The sequence below is a fragment of the Limanda limanda genome, chromosome 21 (assembly GCF_963576545.1).
Source record: "Limanda limanda chromosome 21, fLimLim1.1, whole genome shotgun sequence".
Lineage (NCBI taxonomy): Eukaryota > Metazoa > Chordata > Actinopteri > Pleuronectiformes > Pleuronectidae > Limanda > Limanda limanda.
The window spans coordinates 21,090,172-21,113,215 of NC_083656.1; the positions used below are offsets into that span (position 1 = coordinate 21,090,172).

The 23,044-nt window shown below is 39.8% G+C and overlaps 2 protein-coding genes across 3 annotated transcripts in view; one reads left to right on the forward strand and one right to left on the reverse strand.

The window, feature by feature from the left end:
* lrrc45 (leucine rich repeat containing 45) overlaps positions 1-9,884 on the reverse strand; it is a 30,650-nt gene extending 20,766 nt beyond the window's left edge. Inside the window, exons 1-8 of one of the 2 annotated variants that reach the window (XM_061094391.1) lie at positions 9,819-9,853; positions 9,050-9,102; positions 7,317-7,636; positions 5,861-5,922; positions 5,703-5,773; positions 2,964-3,142; positions 2,209-2,337; positions 1,896-2,008 (exon numbers count right to left, since the gene is read on the reverse strand). In XM_061094391.1, coding sequence (XP_060950374.1) covers positions 1,896-2,008; positions 2,209-2,337; positions 2,964-3,142; positions 5,703-5,773; positions 5,861-5,922; positions 7,317-7,545 — 783 coding nt within the window. In that variant the 5' untranslated portion in view covers positions 7,546-7,636; positions 9,050-9,102; positions 9,819-9,853. Of the gene's footprint in view, positions 1-1,895; positions 2,009-2,208; positions 2,338-2,963; positions 3,143-5,702; positions 5,774-5,860; positions 5,923-7,316; positions 7,637-9,049; positions 9,103-9,818 lie in introns of both variants that reach the window. The other variant, XM_061094390.1, reaches the window with a different exon arrangement.
* Positions 9,885-10,629: 745 nt separating this feature from the next.
* Positions 10,630-22,766, forward strand: trub1 (TruB pseudouridine (psi) synthase family member 1). Its single transcript, XM_061094721.1, has 8 exons — positions 10,630-10,802; positions 10,888-10,986; positions 12,118-12,173; positions 14,560-14,641; positions 14,765-14,837; positions 20,319-20,458; positions 20,578-20,634; positions 20,734-22,766. The coding sequence occupies exons 1-8, from the start codon at positions 10,655-10,657 to the stop codon at positions 20,883-20,885; spliced, it is 807 nt and encodes a 268-aa protein (XP_060950704.1). The 5' UTR covers positions 10,630-10,654; the 3' UTR covers positions 20,886-22,766.
* The last annotated feature ends 278 nt before the right edge of the window (positions 22,767-23,044 follow it).

The window sequence follows — 23,044 nt, forward strand, 5'->3', positions numbered from 1 at the left end:
TGTTTTTATAAATTCCAACGTTTGCTTGACAAGTGGCGTACGCACGTTTCAGGCCCCACTTTGTGCGTACGCAATGGTTATAAATGACCCTGCAGCAGCTGGTGGATGCAGTGCCGGCGCTGTATGACACCCAGGCCCTGGGCTCTCTGCTGGAGTTGCAGTCTACCCGGATGGCCCAGTGGATCCTGGAGCTCTGGAGCCAGAGGCCCTCAGGGTAGACAATAACCTCCTGATGGCCTACCACAGCAAAAAAGCTGAACCTGATGCTGCAGATCCCTACCCTGACATCATCCTGAGACCAGGAATGGGGTAAAAGACTGGCCCCCTACTCAATGAGTAAACAAGCTGAAACTGACACTACACAGAGTTGACAAGGAAACAATCTACAGCAGTGGTCTCCAGCCTTTTCGAGCCTAAGATCACTTTTTAAATCCAAACGTAAACTGAGATCTACCACCCTGTAATCTTCCAAGAAACACACTTACGAGGGTCATATTTATTATTTTGCATTTTCTGCTAAACGCTGAATGTACAAGCATAAATGTACACTAAGAAAGGCAGTAAGGCAACTTTATCTATTCAATGAACAATATTCACATTAATATCAATTCACATTTACAGCATCTGTTCAGTGCACAATATTTAGCCTCTTCAACACTGCAGCACAATGTTTTTCTACATTGCCTTTGACTTGAATATGGCCATAAATGTGACAAATTCATTGTGTGAAGGTAGTGCCATGTACTCAAATAAATACAAATACTATACAGTTTGAAGCCTTGCATATTCTGCTCCTGCAAATATTTCAAAATAAAATCTCCTTGTTCAACAAAAAAAAGGATTCAGTCAACAGAAACGCTGGGGTGCTTTTATTTTGAAACGCCTAAAGAAAAGTTGCACAACCTGTGTTTGTAACCTAATTTCAACAAATAAACATTAAAACTCAACTGAAACGTATTTACAACACCTCCCGAACTCGTTTCAAAGTAGAAGAACTCCAGCGTTGCACTTCCTGAATCCATTTATCTGTTCTAAAGTTCTAACAGGGCTGGATTTTTATCGACACACCGGAAGATGTGCGTCTTCATACCATAATGCAGTAGATAAACTAGCAGCTCCGCCGCCAAAAGCGCACACGCTGCAGTGTAAACAACCGACACACAGCTGATCTGCGGCGAAACCGCAGCCAGTGAGTTAGGAGAGTTCGGGGATCGACAGTGAAGACTGCAAGATCGACCAGTCGACTGGATCGACGGGTTGGCAACAACTGCTCTACAGGAACTGTGTGAAGGGCATCCACCAGTCAGAAAATCAACCACGTCTGTTTTCACTAAAACCGAGTTGTCCGAGTCCGTGTTTGGGTCCAGCTTTTGCAATATCTTATTACTACTTTTTTTCTTAAGGTAATTATAACCCCAGTTCAAACTCTAACAGCCAGTGTTATTGGTCTTTAGGCATAGGTTCAGGACTACTGTGGAATTGCTGTACAACTACTGTTGAATCCATTTTCTGGCTGTGAACTATAAAGCAATCTTTAAACCATGAAAATTGTTAAGAATTTAATTTGGTAACACATATGCACATTAGCAAAGGAGCAAGTGGCTCAATCAGAAAGTGAAAAGGTGTTTCCAACTCTGTACATACACACATATTCAATTTATCTGTTTTTTGATAAGCTCTTTATGATACCAGACACGATGAGGTTCAGTTTAGAGTTTCATGTTCATGGAATTCACCATGGGAGTCCGTGCTGATGATACAGGATGACCTTTTCAAAACTGTCCAATCACTTGTAAGCCCATGCCATTTCATGTTTCTCTGTTTCATCTAGGTTTATGTGAGCATGAGCCAGATTCTTCTGGACCAAATTAATCAAATTAAAGAGTGAATGTTACCTGATGGCTCTTCTTGTCTTTCAGTGTCTGGATCTCTTTGCTGAGGACCTGGGTCTTCCTGTGGTTCTCTCCCAGGGTGGACTGTCTGTCTGAGTTGTGCCCAGTGGTCCGCTCTGAAATGGTTTAACAACTAAATGGTAATGGATGAGGATAGAGAAATGTGGGTCCAGAGGAGGCAGCGTACATGATAAAGAGTTATCACTGTGCCACTATTGAGAGACATAGCAAGTTTTATTTAAGGTGACTCTATTCTGTTACAGCTACAAACACAGATGTAGCTTTAATTATTACTGCATCTAAATAAAAGACTTACCGAGTGCTTTGAGTGTGTCACTAGGAATATTGTTCCCTGCCATCTCCAGCTGCACGATCCTCTTGTTTTTCTGCAAAGCCTCTAGCAATATCCTGCCACCCAGCAGACCAATGTTGTTCCATCTCAGGTCTGTCAACAGATAGTAACAGTTATCTAACTTAACATAAGAGTGGACCACCATTCAATCATAAATACTGTTCATGTACATCCGAACAGTTACAATGTCAGACTGACCCCAACTGAAAAAAACGAATTGAGCACAAAGTCTAATCAAGATAAAATATATTCACAACTATAAGAAAAAGTCAGGTGTGAAAATATTCCTGCAAGAAACCAATCCCAGCAGTCAGACAGGATACACCCTCAACCATGACAAGTGGATGACCATTCAAGCTCACAAAGAGAGTGTACATGCAAACTCAAAAAAATGCTTTAGCCAGCCAGCAGATTAATACCAGAGGCAACATTGGTAATCACTGTACCACTGTATTGCCCTGTTTAGTAACTTAAATTGAGAAAGGTTTTTTAACTGAAAAACAGGATGACAATAGTCTAGAGAAAAAGCTAAAGTTTTACTGAAAAATTTAATTACTGTGGCAATGTACAAAGTTCATGAGATTTCATACATTGCTTTCTAATTTATGTATTTGTATTATAAATTAGCCAAACAAATTGAAAAAATACATCATGCAACTTAATATAGTGCACTGTCTTGTGAAAGTGAAAGGGTGTTGTTCAATGTCATTGTAAATCACCTAACACTTCCAGTGTGGTGTTGTGTTTGAGAGCCAGAGCAAGCTCAGTTGCTCCGTGGTGGTTGATCTGATTGTTGCGCAGGTCCAGCTGCGTCAGCATGCTGTTGGAGGCCAAACCCTGACAAAAGGCTAAGAAGGCCTCATCCCACACCCCCAACGCATTCCACTCCAACACAAGCCTGCAAAAAATATGTCACGTCTTTAAAGTTAAGGGGAATTTATTGCTGAAACACAAGTTTCAAAAATCTGGTTTATGTCGTGATTAAAAATCCTTTCTCAGATGACACAAGATATTTATTTGTTGACTGCTATTACATGTTGTAGCAGTCGGCTTTAATTGATAATTGAACTTATTCGAGTTTTAAGTAGACAGTAAGAGTAAGCAAAAAATGCTTTTAAAATAATCATTCCATGAAGGTAGAGTTCAAAACCTTTATCACCTTGTGATGATTAATGAATAACTACAGCAACAATTGCAATTAAAAGTTTGAGATAACTGTGATTATTTTATTTTAGTTTATAAGTGAAATAGTGACCTGCAAGATATATACGACATTCAGATATAGATACATAATGAGAAGACATACAGAAAAAACAAATCAGGTAAATTATCTAAATCATAATGTCATAAATGAGTGACTTAGAACCTCAGCTCCGCAGCTTAGACCCTCCATTAGCTGTAGTTAGCCAGCTAGCCGCCATGGAGCCACCTAGCGGAGCCTCCGCTAGTAGTCCCTCAACTTGTCCAAGGCAGCTGGGAGCCCAGGGCAGCTGAGGGACTGCTGCTGACCATGGACTATGATTACAACAAGACTGCTTGATATACAATATATATACTCAGATACCATTACTGACAATAATCCATCAATTAATTGACCTTCGATTATGCTACAAACCTCTAGTCAATGCTCTAAATACACTTATCTTTCTAATGTTCTCCATTACACGTTGTATCTATTGCACTTCTGTTCGTCCTGGGAGAGGGATTCCATAAAAGATGTGGTGTTAATAAAATAATTAGAATGTAAAATCACAAGAGTAATAATAAACCAATATAAGACTGTTGCTATCACCATGATTGTGTATGTAATATTTATTATTATTTGCCACATTATTTTATTATACATCCTATGAAATAATAATGACCACTGTAATAATTAACATGCATCCCTACAGCGGTGAGGTGTGATGCTAGACTGGGCGACCAGCGAGACGAGCGAGGGCCACCCCACCTGGTCCCCAAGCACCACAGCTGCGAGGAAAGAGACAGAATCCTTCTCCCCCCTTTGTTGGTTTGGAGGGGCCGAAAGTTTCCGGTATATTTCCGGAAACTTTCCGGAAACTTTCAATGGGAAGTTAAGCTCGGGAATTAAAATACGCAAATCAAACGCTGAGCCATAAAAACATCATTCAAAACTCTATTTTAAAGATGTATGGAACGTTGAGTTTCAACCCTCCACTGTGCATTCTTCCATCACATGCATAGATAACTCCCAGCATCCTTCACTCTACAGCAGGGCTGATTGAGGCCTGCTGTAGTGTGCAGGACTAGTCAGGTAAGTTTCCATGATATTACTGGGGAAAATATATTAGCATGCTGATTGAGGATCGCTCATCTGTTCATCTAGCCTATTTCCATTGATTTATCCATCAATTGTAAAATATGTTTACAGACGATTCCAATTGTTTGGCTAACTATTTATATCTCTGGCATTGCATTAGTGTTTTTTTACAAACTTTTTTCTCATCTTATTCTACAGAACAATGACACGTGCACTATCACATGTGTGGAGACATTTCACCCCATCCAATGTAGAAGGAAAGGCTGTAAACATTTGCAAATACTGTGCAAAGACCTATGTTAAGAATGACAACGATGCAGAGGCGTTTAAGTGCCCAAAGTTTCCTCAGGGCTCAAATCAGCTTATGACAAAACAAAATGTTTATATTTATGTTTGTATATGACAAGATAAATACAGTTAGTATAAATTACCCACAACATTTCCAGTTTATTCCCGTATATTCCCGTTAATTCCCGTTAATTCCCATGGAAAGTTTCCAACTTTGAATATTCCCAGAATTTTGCAACCTTATTTGGAGATATTTTTTTAATTGAGCCACATCGGTGGGTTTTCAAGCTTGAACTGCCCACTCAAGGTCTCATCCCACACCATTTCAATTCAATTTAAGTCAGGACTTAAGGCTGCTAAAAAACCGTATTTACTATGAGCCTTTCAGAGGTGGAGTTGCTTGTGTGGTTCAGACCATTGACCTGCTGCATTTTCTAGTTCAGTGCAGAATTCATGACTGCATCAAAGAAGTCAAGTCATACCGGTCCTCAAGAAGCAAAGCAGCCGCAGACCACCACACTACCAAATACCCATTTGACTGTTTGTAAATTCTTATTGTGGAATGCTCGGTTGTCTTTAGATGATATTATATTTGGCAAATGTGAGATAAGACATTGTGTTATTTTTGGTCAGCAGTGGTTTAACCTTGCAACTCTCCAATGGATGCATTTAGTCTTAAACATGATGCAATATTGTTTTTTTGGTGAATTATCCCATTGATTACATTGTGTAGTGACTAAATTAAAGATCATATAACCTTTGATGACCAATTAATATACAAAACCAGGTCATTCCAAAGGGTTCACCATTTTCTTTTGACATTGTAAAAATAAACATGGTGTGACACAGAAACAGAAAATGTTCAGAAATGTATCTGTATCATTCTTACCTGCGCAGGGTCTTGTTGCATGTCAATAACGTTCCCAACACCTCCACCCCTGCTGATTTCAGGTTATTTCCCTGTGGACAAAAGTTTACATGATGTGACTATCAACAAAAATCCATTCGTGTCTGAGAGAGCAATGCGTCTAATTTGTCAGGTGGTACCTTCAAATCCAGGATTTTCACAGTTGTGTTGCCACACAGTCCAGTCAAGAGTACTTTTGCACCTGAGTCACAAACATAGCAGACTCATAAATACACATCAAATATTATGTGCATAGCTGAAACACCAATTAATGTAAGTACTGTATATTAACAAGATCTACGTTTGTATCTGAAGGCTAATATGCCGGAGCCTACTACTGAGCCACAGAGCTCCACTGTTTCCGGGTAACACTTTTGTACTGGGCGACATGTTCCTTCATCACTATGTAGTTAACTGTCCTGATACAGGAAAATACACCAGAGCCCCAAATGTGGTGACAATAGCCCCCAACATATATTCTCTTGTTTGAGTAAATAGTCTGTATCTATATAGCGGTTTTCTGGTCTTGGTGACCACTCAAAGAACTATACAGTTTTGTCATCCACCCATTCACCCACAACTCATAAAGTGCACTTATGTGTAGCACTTTGTCTATAGCTGTTTTCAGACATGATCTACGGGTAAAGTCCAGAGAATTGGGTACTGGGTTTACCCAGTTTGCGTTTCACACATGGACAACCCAGGTTGGGAGGTTATCTGCCGGGACACATTCACAACAGCAAGAATCATCTGCATTATTCAGCCGAGAGGAAGTGCATCAGACAGCAGCAGGAAGTAACGTATTAACTCTGCTGCGCAGATAACGTGATCAAGTTGACAGCATTTATTTTGTCAAAACATTCCTCCGTTATCAGTAGTTGATGGCGCTTCTAACACGAGACAGACGCAAAAAAAAAAGAATTCATATGAAATGATATGTACTGAAGAAAACATATCTCCTAGTGAAAAAGCAGTGTCATAAACATAGAAGACACAGATGAAGATATAAAGAGTTTGTGGTGATAATAGCTGACAACAGTGTCGGGGTGCTGTTAACATGCTCATGTGATCTCTGCAGCTGAATTAATACGTTACATCCTGCATCTGCTTGCTGCACACAGCAGCTACAAATCTTGCCTGAATAATGCGGGGGTGTGGCTGGCTTTAAAGTGTCTGCTCAGAGAACATCCCGCTGTGTTGTGCATGTGTGAAAGGCAAAATCCATGTAAATTCCAGACCAAATTCTCCTGACTTTGCCTGCAGGTCATGTCTGAAAACGGCCATAACAAGAACAAAACCCTAGCTTCATCCATTAAAAGGAAATTGATTTGCAGACAGCTACTTCAGGCAAACTCAGGCAGGTTTTAGTGAAAGGTCACAAACAGCACTAAGTAATCACAATGCAGTGACTTCTCTTGCAGCTTCAGTCATTCCACAGTACCAATCATTGTAATCAACATGGAAATGCAAACGATGTAGCACGCATATATTTGTTTAGTTTTTTGCATAATAATTTGCACATGCTTCTATACTAAACAATTACTTATGTAATATATCAGCCATCATACACATGGTTTGTCTGTCTCTCACACACACCTTCCTCGCTCAGCATGCAATCACTTAGCGACACATCTGTCAAGGTGATATCTTTTTGGAACGCCCTGGCCAGCACAGAGCACGTATCCAAAGACAGGCTTTGTCCACTCAGGTCCAATCTGGGGCTGTGAGCAGCCCTGCTCCCCTGGATCTGAGCTACAACACTCTCCTGGGGCTTCACACCTCCCTCCTTACACAGGCTCAGGTATGTCTGCCTGAAATCCTGCATTCTGCATCACCAGTCTCTCCTTATATCTGAGAGGCAAATTCCATCCTCACGTCTTCTTTCCATTGTGACTTGACCCGTCGACAGTCTAGAACTGAAAGGATCCGATGATTAATGAATCGTCAGAAATTTAATCACCAACAGTTTTGATCATTTATTCATTCTTGAAGTCATTTTAAACAATGAGTCCAACATTGTTTTAGCTTTCAACATGAGGGAGTTTCTGCTTTCTTCCTCTTTCAAATTTAAACTGATGAAATCTGCCTAGCTTGTGGTAAAATTACCCGGAGGTCAAGACAATCATGATGCAAAATGCTCACCAACAGAAGAATCAAAAAGTAATGGACATCTGAACTGACACTCCCCCACTGACCTGCACTCACTTTACACTTTAACAATAAACTCCAACACTAATTTCTATATCGTCATACATATCGTTATCCCAAATTTCCTTGAAATATATGGGTATAATTTTGAGGCTATATCGCCCAACCTTAATCCACAGCCCTTTTGACAAGTCATACTTTCACTGTGACAAGTAAGAATTTTCATATAAGATTTATTCAACATAATTCTAAGTATTTAAAACAATATCTTTATCTATGTTTTAACTACTCAAAACTCAAATTTTCAACATATGTAATTACATAGTAAGATTCATACTACTTTTGTTATTCATGTATGTTATTTCATTATAGAAATCTAAAATTCAGTAGAATTATGTCATTTTATACTATAATCTTATATTCCAATTTCCAAAATACACAATTAAATTATGACTAGTCATAAATACAACACCATACTGACTAGTTCAAATTTAATTAAGGTATCTTGAATTTAGATAAATTTAAGACATCTTAAACTTGGATTATGACAAATCGTAATTATATTTACTTCTCAAATAAATTATGGGAACACTTAATCATCACAATATAACACCAAGTCAGTTAAATTTCAGGGATATCAATGTATAAGTGTGGTGAACGTTATGCTGCCTCTAACATCATCCAGCATGACTGGTTTGGCGGTGGGTCAGTGATGGTCTGGGGAAGCATATCCTTGGAGGGTTGCACAGACCTCCATGTCATAACTGCTGTTAGATACCGGGATGAAATCTTCAGAGAGATTGCCAGATCTTAAGCTGGGCCCCGGGTTCGTCCTGGTGCAGGACCATGCCCGGCTTCATGTGGCCAGAGTGTGTCAGCAGTTCCTAGTTTTCTTCTTTGATTTTCGATATGATTTTGAATCAAGCCCTCAATGGGTTAATGATTTTGGTTTCCATTGACCGTTGTTACATCAGTTTGTTCTCAACAAATTATAGAAAATAAATCAGTAAAGATTTCTAACTTAAATAATCGGTTCATCAAGGTCTGATGTGTTTTTTTAGCAGTTATAATTAAATTGCAGTGTCTGTAAAACATGTAAACACAGCATTGTACCGAAGTAACTGCTGGAAAGGTTACAAATTTACTTTTAATATGATTAATTAAAAAAATGATCTGATTACCTTTGCCCTGAATCAAATACGTCCAAACTGCAGCCCAAAGGGAAGTCTCTCCACTATATGTAGAGATATACAGTCTATTAACATCAGTTAGTGAGTAGAAGTGGATAAAAGATGACTTCAGTTGGACCAGAGTTTAACAGCCGTAATCAGCTGTTTTTTGACAAAATCGTTTTGGGTTAGGAGCAGCTGACACACTGTCTGATTAACTCTCTGTTTAACCAAAACATCCAAGATCCAACATTTCAGAAATATTAGCAAGCATCACATTAGAAAACCTTAACAGCTGCTGCACGCATTAACTATCACTGAGAGCTGAACTCAGACGTAATCTATGAAAAATAGCCGCGGTTTAATACGACAAAAACACAAGCAGCGTTAGGTAATATGAAGATAAAACTACCCGACAACTGCATAATAAACATTTTAAAATTTGGGTAACAAATTTTGCCAAGTCTCAAGAATTTGGTTTTGAACGAAACAAAAGCTGCCTGGTGAATTATACGTTTGCCGAATCGGAAGAGAGTGTATACTGATTCTAAACCAGCATTCCCTCTTATTTCATAATATATACAGCTCGGTGATAAGTAAAACAAAATGTTATTGCCAAAGTCTGAAAGGGAGTTTTGCTCAACCGTGTCGTTACAGTATATCCACACTAGTCAAAAGTCCGCACGTGGCTGATAAACGGTTAACATGTAATGTGACGTGAATGTTTGACAGCTTTTTCGAGCATTATTCACATAACCTTCAGACATGGAACAACACAAACCTTGGTCACTACAGCACGATTCATTTCCTGGCTGTTGTATCAACTGACACGGCCCAGAACCAATCTACATTATACGGAAATGTATTTACGCGCAAAGCATCTTGGTCAGTGTAGTTTCAAAACGATATAAATTTTCCCGACAACCTATCCTTATTAGTGAGGATAACTGCAAACCAATACAAAACCTTCTGTTAATCCAGCTTTATCCGTCGACGTCACATGGGCCATAGCGTTATACCATAGTATGTTATATACTTTTTCGGTTTGTTGGGGTTCCAGACATAGTCAACGTGTTGAACCGGTAGATGGTGGTAAAGTCACAGCACAAACTGCAGTCGGCAACAATGCAAGCAGAAGCAGAAGAAGAAGCAGCAGCAGAAGAAGAAGAATAGCTACATTTGTCTAACGAATCAGGGATGAGTTATCAGTGTATACTGGGGAGATGGTGACGATTTTGTTATCATTGGAGTCGGTTTAAGAGGTGACACCTATGAGGGCAGCATTATGTTCTGATTCCATTTCATCGTCAACCAGCTTGAAGCACAGGCATTCAGACAGCAGACCAGATGTTTTAATATCTGTGATCCACAAAACGGAATAGACAAAATTCATATGACGGGATTAAGTGTAACACTTAACCAGCCCATATATGAATTAAAGGAAATGAAACAGCTGACAAATGTGCAAAGGAAGCCATAAATGGGGCTCACGTATATATACACTTGTATAACTCCATACCAGTTGGTGGCGGTAATGCACCATAACGCTGTTTGCTGACTTGTATAAAATCAAGAAGAAGAAGAGTATCCATCGGAGGGCCATAGGGTAAAACAAGCATGGCTGGTAACATGAGTAGCAGCTTTGCCCCTACAGCTAGTTCTCTGTCTAAATTGCAGTCTCTGAATGGGCTCTTTGCCATTTATAAAAAACAAGGGCCTACGTCTGCAGAATTGTTGAATACGTTCAAAGAGGCTCTGCTCAAGGGTAACAGCAAAGGAAACTACCCAAGAAGTAGGTCCACTGTCAGTTTTGAAGCTGACTGAAATGTTTTGTGTCTCGTGTCTTTCAGAAGCCGGTGTACAAAACCCAAATCCGCGAAAGAGAAAGAAGCAGAGCCTGAAGCTGGGGCACGGAGGGACTCTGGACAGTGCTGCCAGTGGAGTGTTAGGTAAGTTGATTGTACCATGTTCACAAAGCTGCTACTGTTACCTCTACTGCCTACATTTCGGTTGTAATGATGGGGGGCGTCATTTCAAGTTGCGGTTCCACCTATGGTTCCACCCATACGCTTGTAAAAATGTCCAGGAGTCAGGTACATCAAAGATAATGGTTGCTTTAATCTTATATTTTTATTTTACATAATGCACATTAGGTTGACAAGTGCTGTTTTAAAAAATTAAAGAACCGCTATAGAGCTTGCTTAAAATTAATGATATATTGAAGGTGTATTAATTCAACTTTTTGACTCAAATTGACCAGTCCAGTTGAGATGTATGTGAACATTGTTCGATTTGCAGGTATTGGGTCCTAAACCAGAAATGATCAAATGTCAAATTTACTTGATGATGTAGCTGGTTGAAAATGTCAGAGCATAATGATAGGATCAGTCAAATGACCATAAATATACACAAAGAAAGGCAGTTATTCAACTTTATCGATTCAATGCAAGATATAGATTATATATAGATATTAATATTTACAGCATCTGCTCAATGCACAATATTTAGCTCCTCAGTGTAACAGTATGTTTTGCAGAGGCGATGCTACTGTAGCACAATGTTTTAACATAGACTTAACCTTGAATATGACCATGAATATGACTATTTTCTTGTATAAAAGTAGTCCTTTGTACTCAAATAAACACCAGTACTTTTTCACAATTTAAAAACACCTTTTTTTTTAAACAAAAGAATGAATTTGGTCAACAGTAATGCTGGAGCAGGGATGGCTGTCCAATAGGGGGCGATAGGGCGCCACCTTCCTAAAGAAAAAATGGGAAAAAAATGATAGTGATAAATTAAGGTAATTATCATTATAATCATCTATCATTTTAACAATTTAGGAAATTAAATAAATTATCAAGACCGTTTGTTCTGCCTGCAGCCTCTGAATATCATAGTACAATCAGCTGCAGTGGCGAGTCTGCATTTAAACATTATGAAAAATAAACAACAAAAATGTAGGATTCCCTAGGCCAGCTACATTCTATGTCGAGCTTAATTTTGCCTTTGCGTAAAATGAACATTTCCTTCTCTAGAGGGTTGCAAGCAAGACTCTGAAGCTCTTATGTTCCTTTCAGTTGTCGGTGTTGGATATGGCACAAAAAAGCTCAGTACCATGTTAGCGGGTTCAAAGGTAAGTTTCTTTGCACTTTACACTAAAAAGAGTAAATGGACCTATAAATACATAGTGACAAGAAAAGATCCTTAAGCTTAACCTGGTTTCTGTTATGATTAATCATAAAATATGATCTTCATTGGACTCAACTTCAGACTAACACTATGTGTTTAATCTACTCAAAGAAAAAACACATTTAAATTCGACTCGAAACGGCATCATTTACATCCTGACAGTATTCTGTAAGATACACTGATATACTGGTTTATCCATCAACACATAAATAAGAATTCAGGCGTTTTTTATAAAGTTCTACCTGTGAGAGATTTGAAAAGAGCAGAGGAGTACTCTCTGCTCTTTTCAACTCTGTACAACTCAGGTCTTGTTTCATTGATTTCACCCCAGGTTGACTAACGCTTACCTCTACTTAGCTTTTGTTAATGTGATTTGAATGTGTGTGTGAGAGGTTATTTCTGTTTTACCAGCAACAAAGATTAATTCCACTGTTGAAAAATTAGGCACTAAGGGGGCCTTTTATAAAAAAAAAAGTTTAAAACCAATAAAATGCCCCAGAATTAAAACAAAAGGTACTAAGCTAAAACAGATCAAATACAGCCACTTAAAAAAATGATAAAACTGGATAGATTAAACAAAAGGTTTAAAATAAATAAATAAGGGTATTCAAATGGCTGAAGTAACTCAAATGTACTCAGGTAGATAAAATACCAGCGTCACATTAACAAAAGACAAATGACTGTTCTTGGAGTGGCGATACTAAAATCCAAATGTCTCTGTTGGATAATAAAATCCTTAAGGAAGGGGAATGTTATACTTAACTCCCAGGGGTTGACCACAACGAGGGATCCCGTTTCACCATCTACGTGTTCGCTCTACCTGGTTTCAGATCTGTGTCTCGTCCTCACCACGGTCATGTTCCACTCCTCACTCACATCTGAACCTTTCACAGATCTTCGTCCGGTACCTAATCTCTGGCTTATTTTCACTTTGCCGCCCCGTTAACAGTCCGCAAACTGCCTTGGGTTGAACAGCCTTAACTCCGTGGTGTGTGGAACTGTCCAGATTTTTCTGCCCCCCTCGTGTCTGTCTTGCCTCTTTGTTTTCTGTCGTCTTTCCTTCTGCCATACCTGTCCAATCCTTAAAAAGCAGACTGTCCTGTCCTGAGCTGTGTGAGGTGTGGTCCAGTTGGTCACAGTTGCTTTTCATTATTTTGATCCATAATCCAAATAAACATCCAATTTAAAAATCGCACACAAAAACTACTCACTGTTGCAACAATGCCACCTGGGGAGTTTCACCTCAAGGAAATGATTAAGCCTATTTTTTGTATCAGCAAGGTTTCAAAGTTTTTTAGTATACCATGGTTTTAATTGGTAAAAAGGAAAATTTTACCAAATAAATGCACATTTCAATGCAAAGCACCTGTCTGACAACGGAAAGATAGTTAAAACAAGCCACAAATATTAAGCAAAACTGGTGTCAACAAACATTGAATACAGAATGACAAAAAAAAGGAATTAAAATCAATGTAGATAAAAAGTTAACAACCAAAACAATACATGTGAACAAAATAAATATAAATAAAGATCCCAGAAATCATACAAAGGAAAATTGTCGCAATAATATTTAAAAACAGGCATTCTCTGAGGTGGGTTACTTAGAGATTTTAATCCATAAACCACAGAGCCGGAAGGCCACAGTTCAAATGAGCCACAGCACAAAGGAGCCGCAGCGCTAAGCGCCATGGTGTAAAAAGAGCCAAAACAGCAGGGCAATCCAGAGCGTGTCGGCCAATGATTGCAAATAAATAACCGGCCTCTTAGAATTTCCAGAGATAATGGGACCATAAGTACCACCCTGTAAAGCCACAGCGCAGCCCAACAGCGACCCGGAAAGTGAGAGCCTCCACGGCTGCAGCTGGATCAGGCTTTAGCATAAAACGCACAACAATCAGCTGGTAATAAAATAGGCCAAGAAGCTAGGCAGACAACATTACCTTCCTAGCAGACCCCCAAGTGCACCCAGACAGCCCCCGGTGGAGCAATCTGTCTCCCCCCTCACCAGTAGTCAACCACGCTACGATATGAGGTGCATATGTCACCATACGCACGCAACGCACCTGGATGAAAAGAAATGGCAAGAGGGCATTATCATTATGGGGATGATCGGGTTCCGCGATGGCTGCCACGCCAAACATAAGCTCTGCAACGCCAATGGAACGTCATAAAATAATGTCCAACATTGACAAATGTTGAATGACAAATTTTTACCAATATGGACAAGAACAGTAAAATACACACAAACTGAACTTTAAATAAAGGACTGTAATAATATCAGCCCAGCTCATTTGTACACAAGACCAAACCAAAGTGCATTTATTTTTCAGAAATATGTTGCTGTGGGGGAGCTGGGAAAAGCAACAGACACTCTTGATGCTACTGGTAAAGTGATTCTAGAGAAAGACTTTGGTAAGATAGTGTTCAAAAAAATCAAATCACATCATCTGAACAGTTAAACACCTAATTCGAGGCACAGTTTCAGCTGGAGCCGTTTGTTTGTGATTTCTTTTTTTTTCATTTTTTAAACAACAGAACACATTACCAGGCAGGACATTGAGGAGAAGCTGAAATCCTTCACTGGTGACATCATGCAAGTTCCTCCACTGTGAGTAAGGCCTCAAATCTGACTGAACCGTTGTGGTGTTTCACTTAAAGATCATTTCTAGATAATATTCCATCCATTAGGTCAAAGTCATATTTTGATGATCCTATGGACTTTGGGTGCCTAAGGACAGACACTCATTAAAGTTCTGGTCTGTGTCAAAGTCTTTGTTCGGAGCTTCGTTCTTACTCCTCCTCTGACCTGTACTCACTCTATACTTAAACAATAAACGTAATCTTTGATCACTACTTATTTGCACTTGTTTTGGACTGATGTTCACTTTGTGCTTGTTTGATTCTCTAGAGAGTTTATCAGACACATGTTTCAACCTGCTACACAACAAAAGACGTAATGTGACGTGCACAGTCATGACATCAGGGTAAAAGTGACCGGAGCGATCCGGAGTCATGATCTGACATCATTTATTAATAACTAAATTAACGTGATGATCAGTTTGTGTGTGAAGTGGGACAGAGACGAAACACCCAAACTCCTGCAGACAGATGTTCTTTCCGCAGATTATGCCGTAACGCAGTGTTTTAAGTTCATTGTTTATCCAGGAACCTAAAAAGGAATTCAGCAGCTTTTTATAAAGACCAGAGTAATGCGCATGGGCTGATATAAGATAAAACTCTACTGAGGTAATTCAGTTCTGAGCACAAGACAATAAAACAATAGAAAAAGGCAATAGAATGAAAATAAAAGATTACATGAAAAGAGTATGTACAATACTGTATATACCCTTATCACTGTAGTGGTTTGTATGAAATGTTATAAGTAAAGTGCAGTGGCGCAGGATGATTGTATGAGAAGGTCAAAATTTGTTTTTTGCATAAGAAAAACGTTTGTACATATACGCAATTGTGCGAGAAAGTTATCTTCTGGTCATTTAAACTATATTGCAATAAATATCTATACCGACTGATATGAAAACTATTATTGTAATACGTTGTTTTTTACATATCGCCCTGCGACCCAGAATTTTAAATAATAATAAAGTTAATTGCTTGCATTCATATAGCGCCTTTCAAGGGGGCCAAGGGCGCTTTACATATGTCCATGAGAACAAAACAGAGAGAAAGTAATAGTACAAAACAGAATAGAAATAAACCTCTGCGGGTCGAGCAAGGGTGAAGGCTACACATTCAAACGAGGTGGCATTGGTTACAGGAAGCTCTTTAACTATGGAGGACCATACATGACTTAAGTATAAATAAATACAGAAATAAATAAATAAATACGTTAATTACAACAGAAATGTCTAAATAAATGTCTTCCACATTTATTTATTTATTTCATTCCCTCATTTCTGTGTGCTTATACTAATGAGAAAGGCGGGCCTAACTGCAGTCTCATGCAGGATTGGTCACAGGAGTGTAATGATCCAGCCCTTCTACTTCTGTCTTTCAATGCTGACTGGTGTCCAGTAGCTGTTTGCAGTGTTGAGCTGGTTCACACTTAAAATGAACTATGTAGTTCAAGTTCAGAGGGTTAGTTCAGGTTATTTTTTATTGGGATGATTAAGGTGTCAGTAATCCTGACTGTGAGCGTCACGTCTTGTGTTCTACTGAGCACAAGGAGAAAGCAGAGAGGAGGAGGAAGCAGAAGCTCCAGCTCGGTACATATCAGCTGCAGCTTCTGCTCTGCGCATGAAGCAGCTGATCTCTGAGCAGATGTGACCAGAGAAACTCTGTGTTTTCACTGTTTCCACTGCTTCTCGGTGAAGAGCTCAATTCTCAGTCGCTGCTTCTGTCTCTGAGCGAGTCTGTTGCGCTGTGAGGAGCGGAGCCCCGGGGCCTGTGTGTGAGTGTGTGTGTGTGTGTGTGTATAGCTCAGTTGATCAATCCTGCTCAAGACTGCGTTTTGGACCGCCTACCTCATTTACATAAGGACAATTAAATGTTGAAATAGATAAATGTTGAAATAGATAAAAGTTGGAAGCTATGATGTGAAGCTCACCACTGGCCAGTGGTTAACAGCAAAGAGTCACCAAATGTTAATCCAAGAGCAGGATATGAAGCGACCCAGAAGTCAACCATCACAGGATCTAGTAGCAATGAGAATGATAGATGGCGACATGCACACCAGCGTCCTCGTCGACGAGACACATGGAGCAAACATCACAGGCAAAGGGAATCGGGGAAGCCAGGAGAGTTTCAGTACAGAGAGACTTAGCTTTTTATGGTTCAACCAGGACAGAGGGGATCACAGCCCAATCGGAGCAGGTTAGACAAATTTTCAAATCATCTTCATCAGCATCTCTAGGAATCAACTTCTTCTCCTCTTGATCCAGGACAATTGTGGACAAAAAATAACAGCAAAACTTGGAACAACTGTCCAGAAACTAGTTTTGTGATCTCCTTCTTTCAGTTACTCTGACTTCACATTTTCTCTTCCATGCTGCCTTTGTTTGAATTTCCCTGCTCTTTGGCTTACAGGTGTGTCCAACTTATTAGCTGCCCCGGCCCTCCTTCTTTTCCTGTTGAGGTGTAAAGGGCTACTCTGTATCAAATTCTTCTTACTGCTACAATGTACAGTAAACAGATTGTACATGAACCACTGTATTGCACAGGCAGAATGAATATTTCACAGTTAAGAGAGCTAAACCAGATTTAAAGTCCAGTCCATAATGGGTGTGTGTAGTTATACTGGGAGCAGAGCTGATTTTACAATCTTACTGCTGCAGAAATAACCAGCAATACCTTTCCTTGAGACAATTGAGGCTTATTCATGCTTTTGCGTCAAAGTTATGCCATAGGTACGCCCATAGCCTACGCATGGGGCCGAGCATTCATAGTTGTTCGTAGGCGTGTGTCTGCTTTTTTACAAATTCTCTGTCTACTACAGGACATTGGTGTGTTATCGGGCTGCCGCGATTAGTCAACGTCATCGATGACATCGACGCTGAAAATGCTTCTCATCTTTTTTTTAATTTTATGAATTTACCTCTTCAATTTCTAAAACGTTTCCTTTCAATTCATTATAACAAATGTTCTTCTTCAATATCACTACGTAACGCCGGGTTTAAACCGGACGCCAAAGCGTGGTGTCTCTAATCCGCGGGCCGTATGTTTGGCCCGTGACAGGGAGGGGGAAATGTCTTGTCTTGTTGTTGGGTTCAGTCAGTGAATGAAGGAGGACATGGGGAGAGACTAGTGTGTATTTTAGGTCTGAAACTCTGGCAGCTGACAATATGAGACCCAACAAATTAAGAAAACACTTAGAAACATTACACCCCAGTTACATGCATGTGTTCTTTTTGGTTGAGCTTTATCATCGTTGTAACAAAGTGGTTATAATTTAATTGATTTTTTCTCTATTTTTGAAAAAGTACAGACTGATGGAGGAAGGTAGTGATAAATGTCACCAAAAGTACTTCAATTAAGTTGAATTTAAGCAAAGTTGAAACGGATTAACAGAAATAAATGTTGCATGTTTTAATATATCTGTTTCCTACCATCAGGTTCTGTATCTCGGACATATTTGGTCCAATCGAGTCCAATCTAGACATTAAAATCACAGCGCCACCTGCTGGCTACAAGAAGTGACATGATTTATCCTTTGAACTGCTCCTGGCTGCTTTACAATGTAAAGCTCAAAAGAGCTCAGTCAAGTCATTGGATCATGGTCAGAATTGTGACATTTCCTCAAACTGTGTAAACATTGAGGTACGGCGAAGGTTCAGCCTTCGCCAAAGGATATGATGTAGTCATAACCCCAGTTTACATTTTCCTATCATCACCAAACTTCTGTATAATGATCAGAGACCAAGCTTGAACAGCTCTGTGTCAATATTTCCTCAGTGTCACAGCGCCACCTACTGATTTCGCCATGAAACAGGAAGTACTTTGTGAATCCACTCTGCATTATCCAACCAGCCCCCAAATGCTGACCTATAATCACAATCCTGACCTGAACAGCTCCATATATTAATATAAGTGCAGGGTCCTAGTGCCACAAACTGATCAGTGTGATAATTAGGTTGTTGTAACTAGGGTTGGGTACCGAGACAACCGGTATGTTCCAATACAACCGGTACCTACCCGGACCGAAATGCAACGGAGATTTCGGTGCTTCATTTCGGTGCCTGAGCCAATGGAAGACTGAGGTCTCCGCTCCTCCCGCCTCCTCACACTTCCGCTCCTTCCTTCACGGGAAGCGGCGGCTCTCGCCGGGCCCCCGCAGGCGCGGCTGCCGGTGGACAAAATCTTGTCCCCGCGCTGCCCGCGCCCCGTGTGCGTCAGGGCTCCCGTGCAGGTGGTGGTGGGGGGGGGGAGGAGGATCTCCTCGGGAGACCTCTCCCCGGCGCCGGCTGGCCCCCGCCGTGCGCATTTCCTCCGTGGCGGTGCGCCACGACCGGCTCCGGGACCGGGTCGGCTTGGAAAGGCTAGGGGCGGGAGGAGCGAAGACCACGCCGAGAAATGTTTCATAAAAGCGTCTGCATTTGGGGGGGCGAAGGCGGGGGGCCGAAGCCCCCCTGCGACAGCCCCCGCCACGGAGACACGGGGGTCTCCGCGTGACGGGAAAGCGACCCTCAGTCTTCATTTGGCTCAGGCACCGAAGTCGGAGTCACGAGTCAGAGTGTGTGTGTTTTGTATTTATTTTTATTTATTTAAGTATAGTGTAAGCTTTTGTTAACAGTTCGTATGTTATTCATAGTTTTAAGTTAAAAAGGGTTTTGTATTTATTTATATTTATAATCTACTTTATACAGTTAATATATTTGGCAATAAAAAAGCCTTTCTTAGTCAAGCATCGTTTTGTGCACTTTTTTGAAAAAAGTATCGGTTCAGGCACCGTTTAGGCACCGGTATCGTTTTAAAAGTATCGGTTAGGAACCGGTATCAGATAAAAACCAAACGATACCCATCCCTAGTTGTAACATTGTCCAATTGACACAAAATTGCTCAAGCAACATCAGAACCCCTACTTGAACAGATCTATTAGTCTGTATGTAATAATAGTGATGGCGCCACCTACTGCCAACAGGAAGTAAGCTCTGTTTTACAACTATCATTCAATTTACGCAAAATTTTAACCGTGTAATCTGCATAGATACAATAGACCGCAATGAGCAATTAGCAGGCAAGGATTGACATCGCGTAACGGACGCAGAAGGTGAAGCGTTTTATGCGCAAAACGCATGCAACGCAGAGACGTGGGCTAGGTCATTGATTGCTCCCTCCACTAACCGCAATAGGCTTCAAAATGCCTGTGCTCTGACCCGTTAGTGCTACTACGTAGCCCTAGTTTGAAATTGTTTTTGATGCTGTAACTTCAGCTGGCTTGCCGGCAGGCAGGTGAGTTGGTTACAAACAGGTACACCAATTATTCACCTCGTTCAGAATGAGAGAAGTGGTAGTGGTTTTTACAGTCGGGCCAAGGCCACAGACACCAATTTATTTTGTTGTTTTTGGGGGCTGACTGGTTTTATTACGGATAAACCTGTAGCTAACAAAATGTTTCTTGAAATTGTCTCTTCAGCTACTCTGCTCTGAAGAAGGATGGCCAGCGTCTGTCTGTCCTGCTGAAAAAGGGTCACAAGGTTGAGGCCAAACCTGCTAGACCTGTCACTGTGTACAACCTGACTCTGCACGAGTTCAAGCCTCCTTTCTTCACTCTAGGTTAGCACATGATGTATCATGAAGTACTGCAGTCTCTTAAAACAGACTTTATGATGGAATTTCCTAATTCTCCAATGTCAAAATACAGTTGGAAAAATGTAATTGTGTTTCCATGACAGAGGTTGACTGTGGTGGGGGATTTTATGTCAGAAGCTTGGTGGATGACCTGGGGAAAGGTGAGAGGAATTCATCATATTTTAGTTTCCCAACTCATCAGAAATCACTAACCCTGCTAACACTTAATTGTAGGAATAACCAGTGTCTCCATGCTGCAGCTCTGTCATCCTGTGCTCATGTGAAGAATCTGGTGCGGACCAAGCAGGGTCAGTTCACCCTGGAGGAGCATGCCTTACACGAGGAGCAGTGGACACTGAAGCATGTCCTGCAGTCTCTGCAACCTTGTACAGAGTCGGAGCAGGGTACTTAACCATCAGATCAACACAATGGGAACAGGACCCAGGCTAAGAATATGACATGACTATCTTGTTTGGCTTTTCAATGAAGAAAACAGTTGGTCTCAGTTTGGCTATTTCTCTTGGCTATTTTAGGTAGTGTTTGTTACAAGCATAACAAATTGAGACACTTGTTGAAACCTCCTTTTGAGAACTCTTTTGACCAGTGTCATTATTCCCGCCCTGGACTTTAGATGTTTGAGTCCACGTATTTGCGGTTTCTATTTTTCTCTGTCTCACCTGCAGTTTAATTTGTTTAATTTGTGAATGGTTATCTATTTGAACTTTGTAAACATTCCAACCCCAGCTTCTATCTTCTATTTCTCATTGCCCTCTTATTATAGTGTTAGGTGATAGAAACCCTAAGTATATATTTAATACAATATCACTTATCTATGAAACTGAGAAGGAAAGGCTATGATAGGAAAAAGTGCTTGACAATACACACAGGAAATAGACTGGTGGTGTGTTGAACATATTTTCGAGAAGCATGACACACTACTGGTCCCATGATAAAAAGGTTGAGAGTATTTTATTTTTGTAGAAATCGTGTATAGAGACAGATTTTTCTGTGTTTGACACATTTGTGAGGAATCTTTGAAAAATCGGAAATATTGACTTCAGTTGTATTATAATGTTAATTCTGGTTTATATGAATGGTTTTGTTTCGGACCTAACATGCATTTCTTAAAAAAGCAGGTAAAATATATGAATTAGTTGATTTGCAGAAAAGGTCAAAACAGTGCTCTCTCTCATGATCCGCACATCCAAGTGTTGTTTCATCATGTTTTCTGCATTTTCAGATTGAATAAATATTCAAGTGAAACTATTATCTTTGTTAAATACTAATGCGTTTTTTTACCAATATCTTTACTAATGGCAAAAACAGCATTAACCAGAAATGCAAAGCAAACAACACAGCATCATTAGAGTATACTATGTGGTTTATGAGTAGTGATGTGCATCTGCCACATGACGTGATGTCATGAGGCTGCTATAGTCCACAATGAAGGTAGTAATGGTGTGAGTTGGGAGAGAGTCCATTGCCTCCAGGAGCTATTAATAAAAACAACGTTTTATATGTTTTTGCTTTGGAAGTGATTCTTATAATTTGAAATTGTATTTTTGTATTAAAATCTTCTTTTCTAAGTCCTAGTTTCAATTCATGCTCTTCATCTCAAAAAATGCAATACAAAATAAAAAGCTAGGTCCTTTGTTTACGATGAGTGTTACATAAAATATAATGTACATCTGTCCAAAGTTAAGACGACATTAAAATCTTACTTTTAATCTTTAAATCGCTGGTTACGTCCTCATTCTGTCTTCTTTCTGCTTAGCACTGAACCCTAAACTATTCTGTTGTCTGTGTGTGAAGGTTGTATGAAAAAGCGCATAGCAACCCTAATTGAATGTATATGTGTGTGATGTACTGCAAAGCACTTTGAGTGGTAATATATATGCAAACCATTTACCATAGCAGGAAAGGCAAAGGTTTAATCAGTAACAATCACAATAGATGACATGACCTAATGGGTCACTAAATGGAACTTAGCCATTGATAATGTTATTAATTGCACCTGTACGATGCTGTGTCTTTGGTTCTTGGGCTTTGTCAATACACCCATATACATGTATGTTCATATACGGATATGTTCACCGTGATATATATATATTCATAGACATATGTACATGATCGGCATAAGTTCATGGATATATTTATGTTAGCATACATTTTCTAGGTATATAGACACATGTTTATAGACAGATATATATTAATAAACATGTATATTCACAGACAGATACACTTTTTCAACAGACAGGGATGGGCAGAGGATGTCACAAGGGGGCGGGGCCCAAATAAAAATAAAAAGCACTCTTTGCAAATGGTTGAGACAATTTTTTATTTATTTTCCAACCAATTTTTTTCCACAAATGTGATTTTCTTAAAATACACATTAACATACATCCAACATATTGTGAGGCTGATATGACTCTCTGCCTGACAACTGCCATACGTCCAAGGTTAGATAAGTTGTGTTCTACCCATCAAGGTCCGACATCTCACTAATGTGGGAGAATGTGTGCCATCCACAGATGGCTTGAGGATTCACTGTCTCTTCTACATGTATGTTTA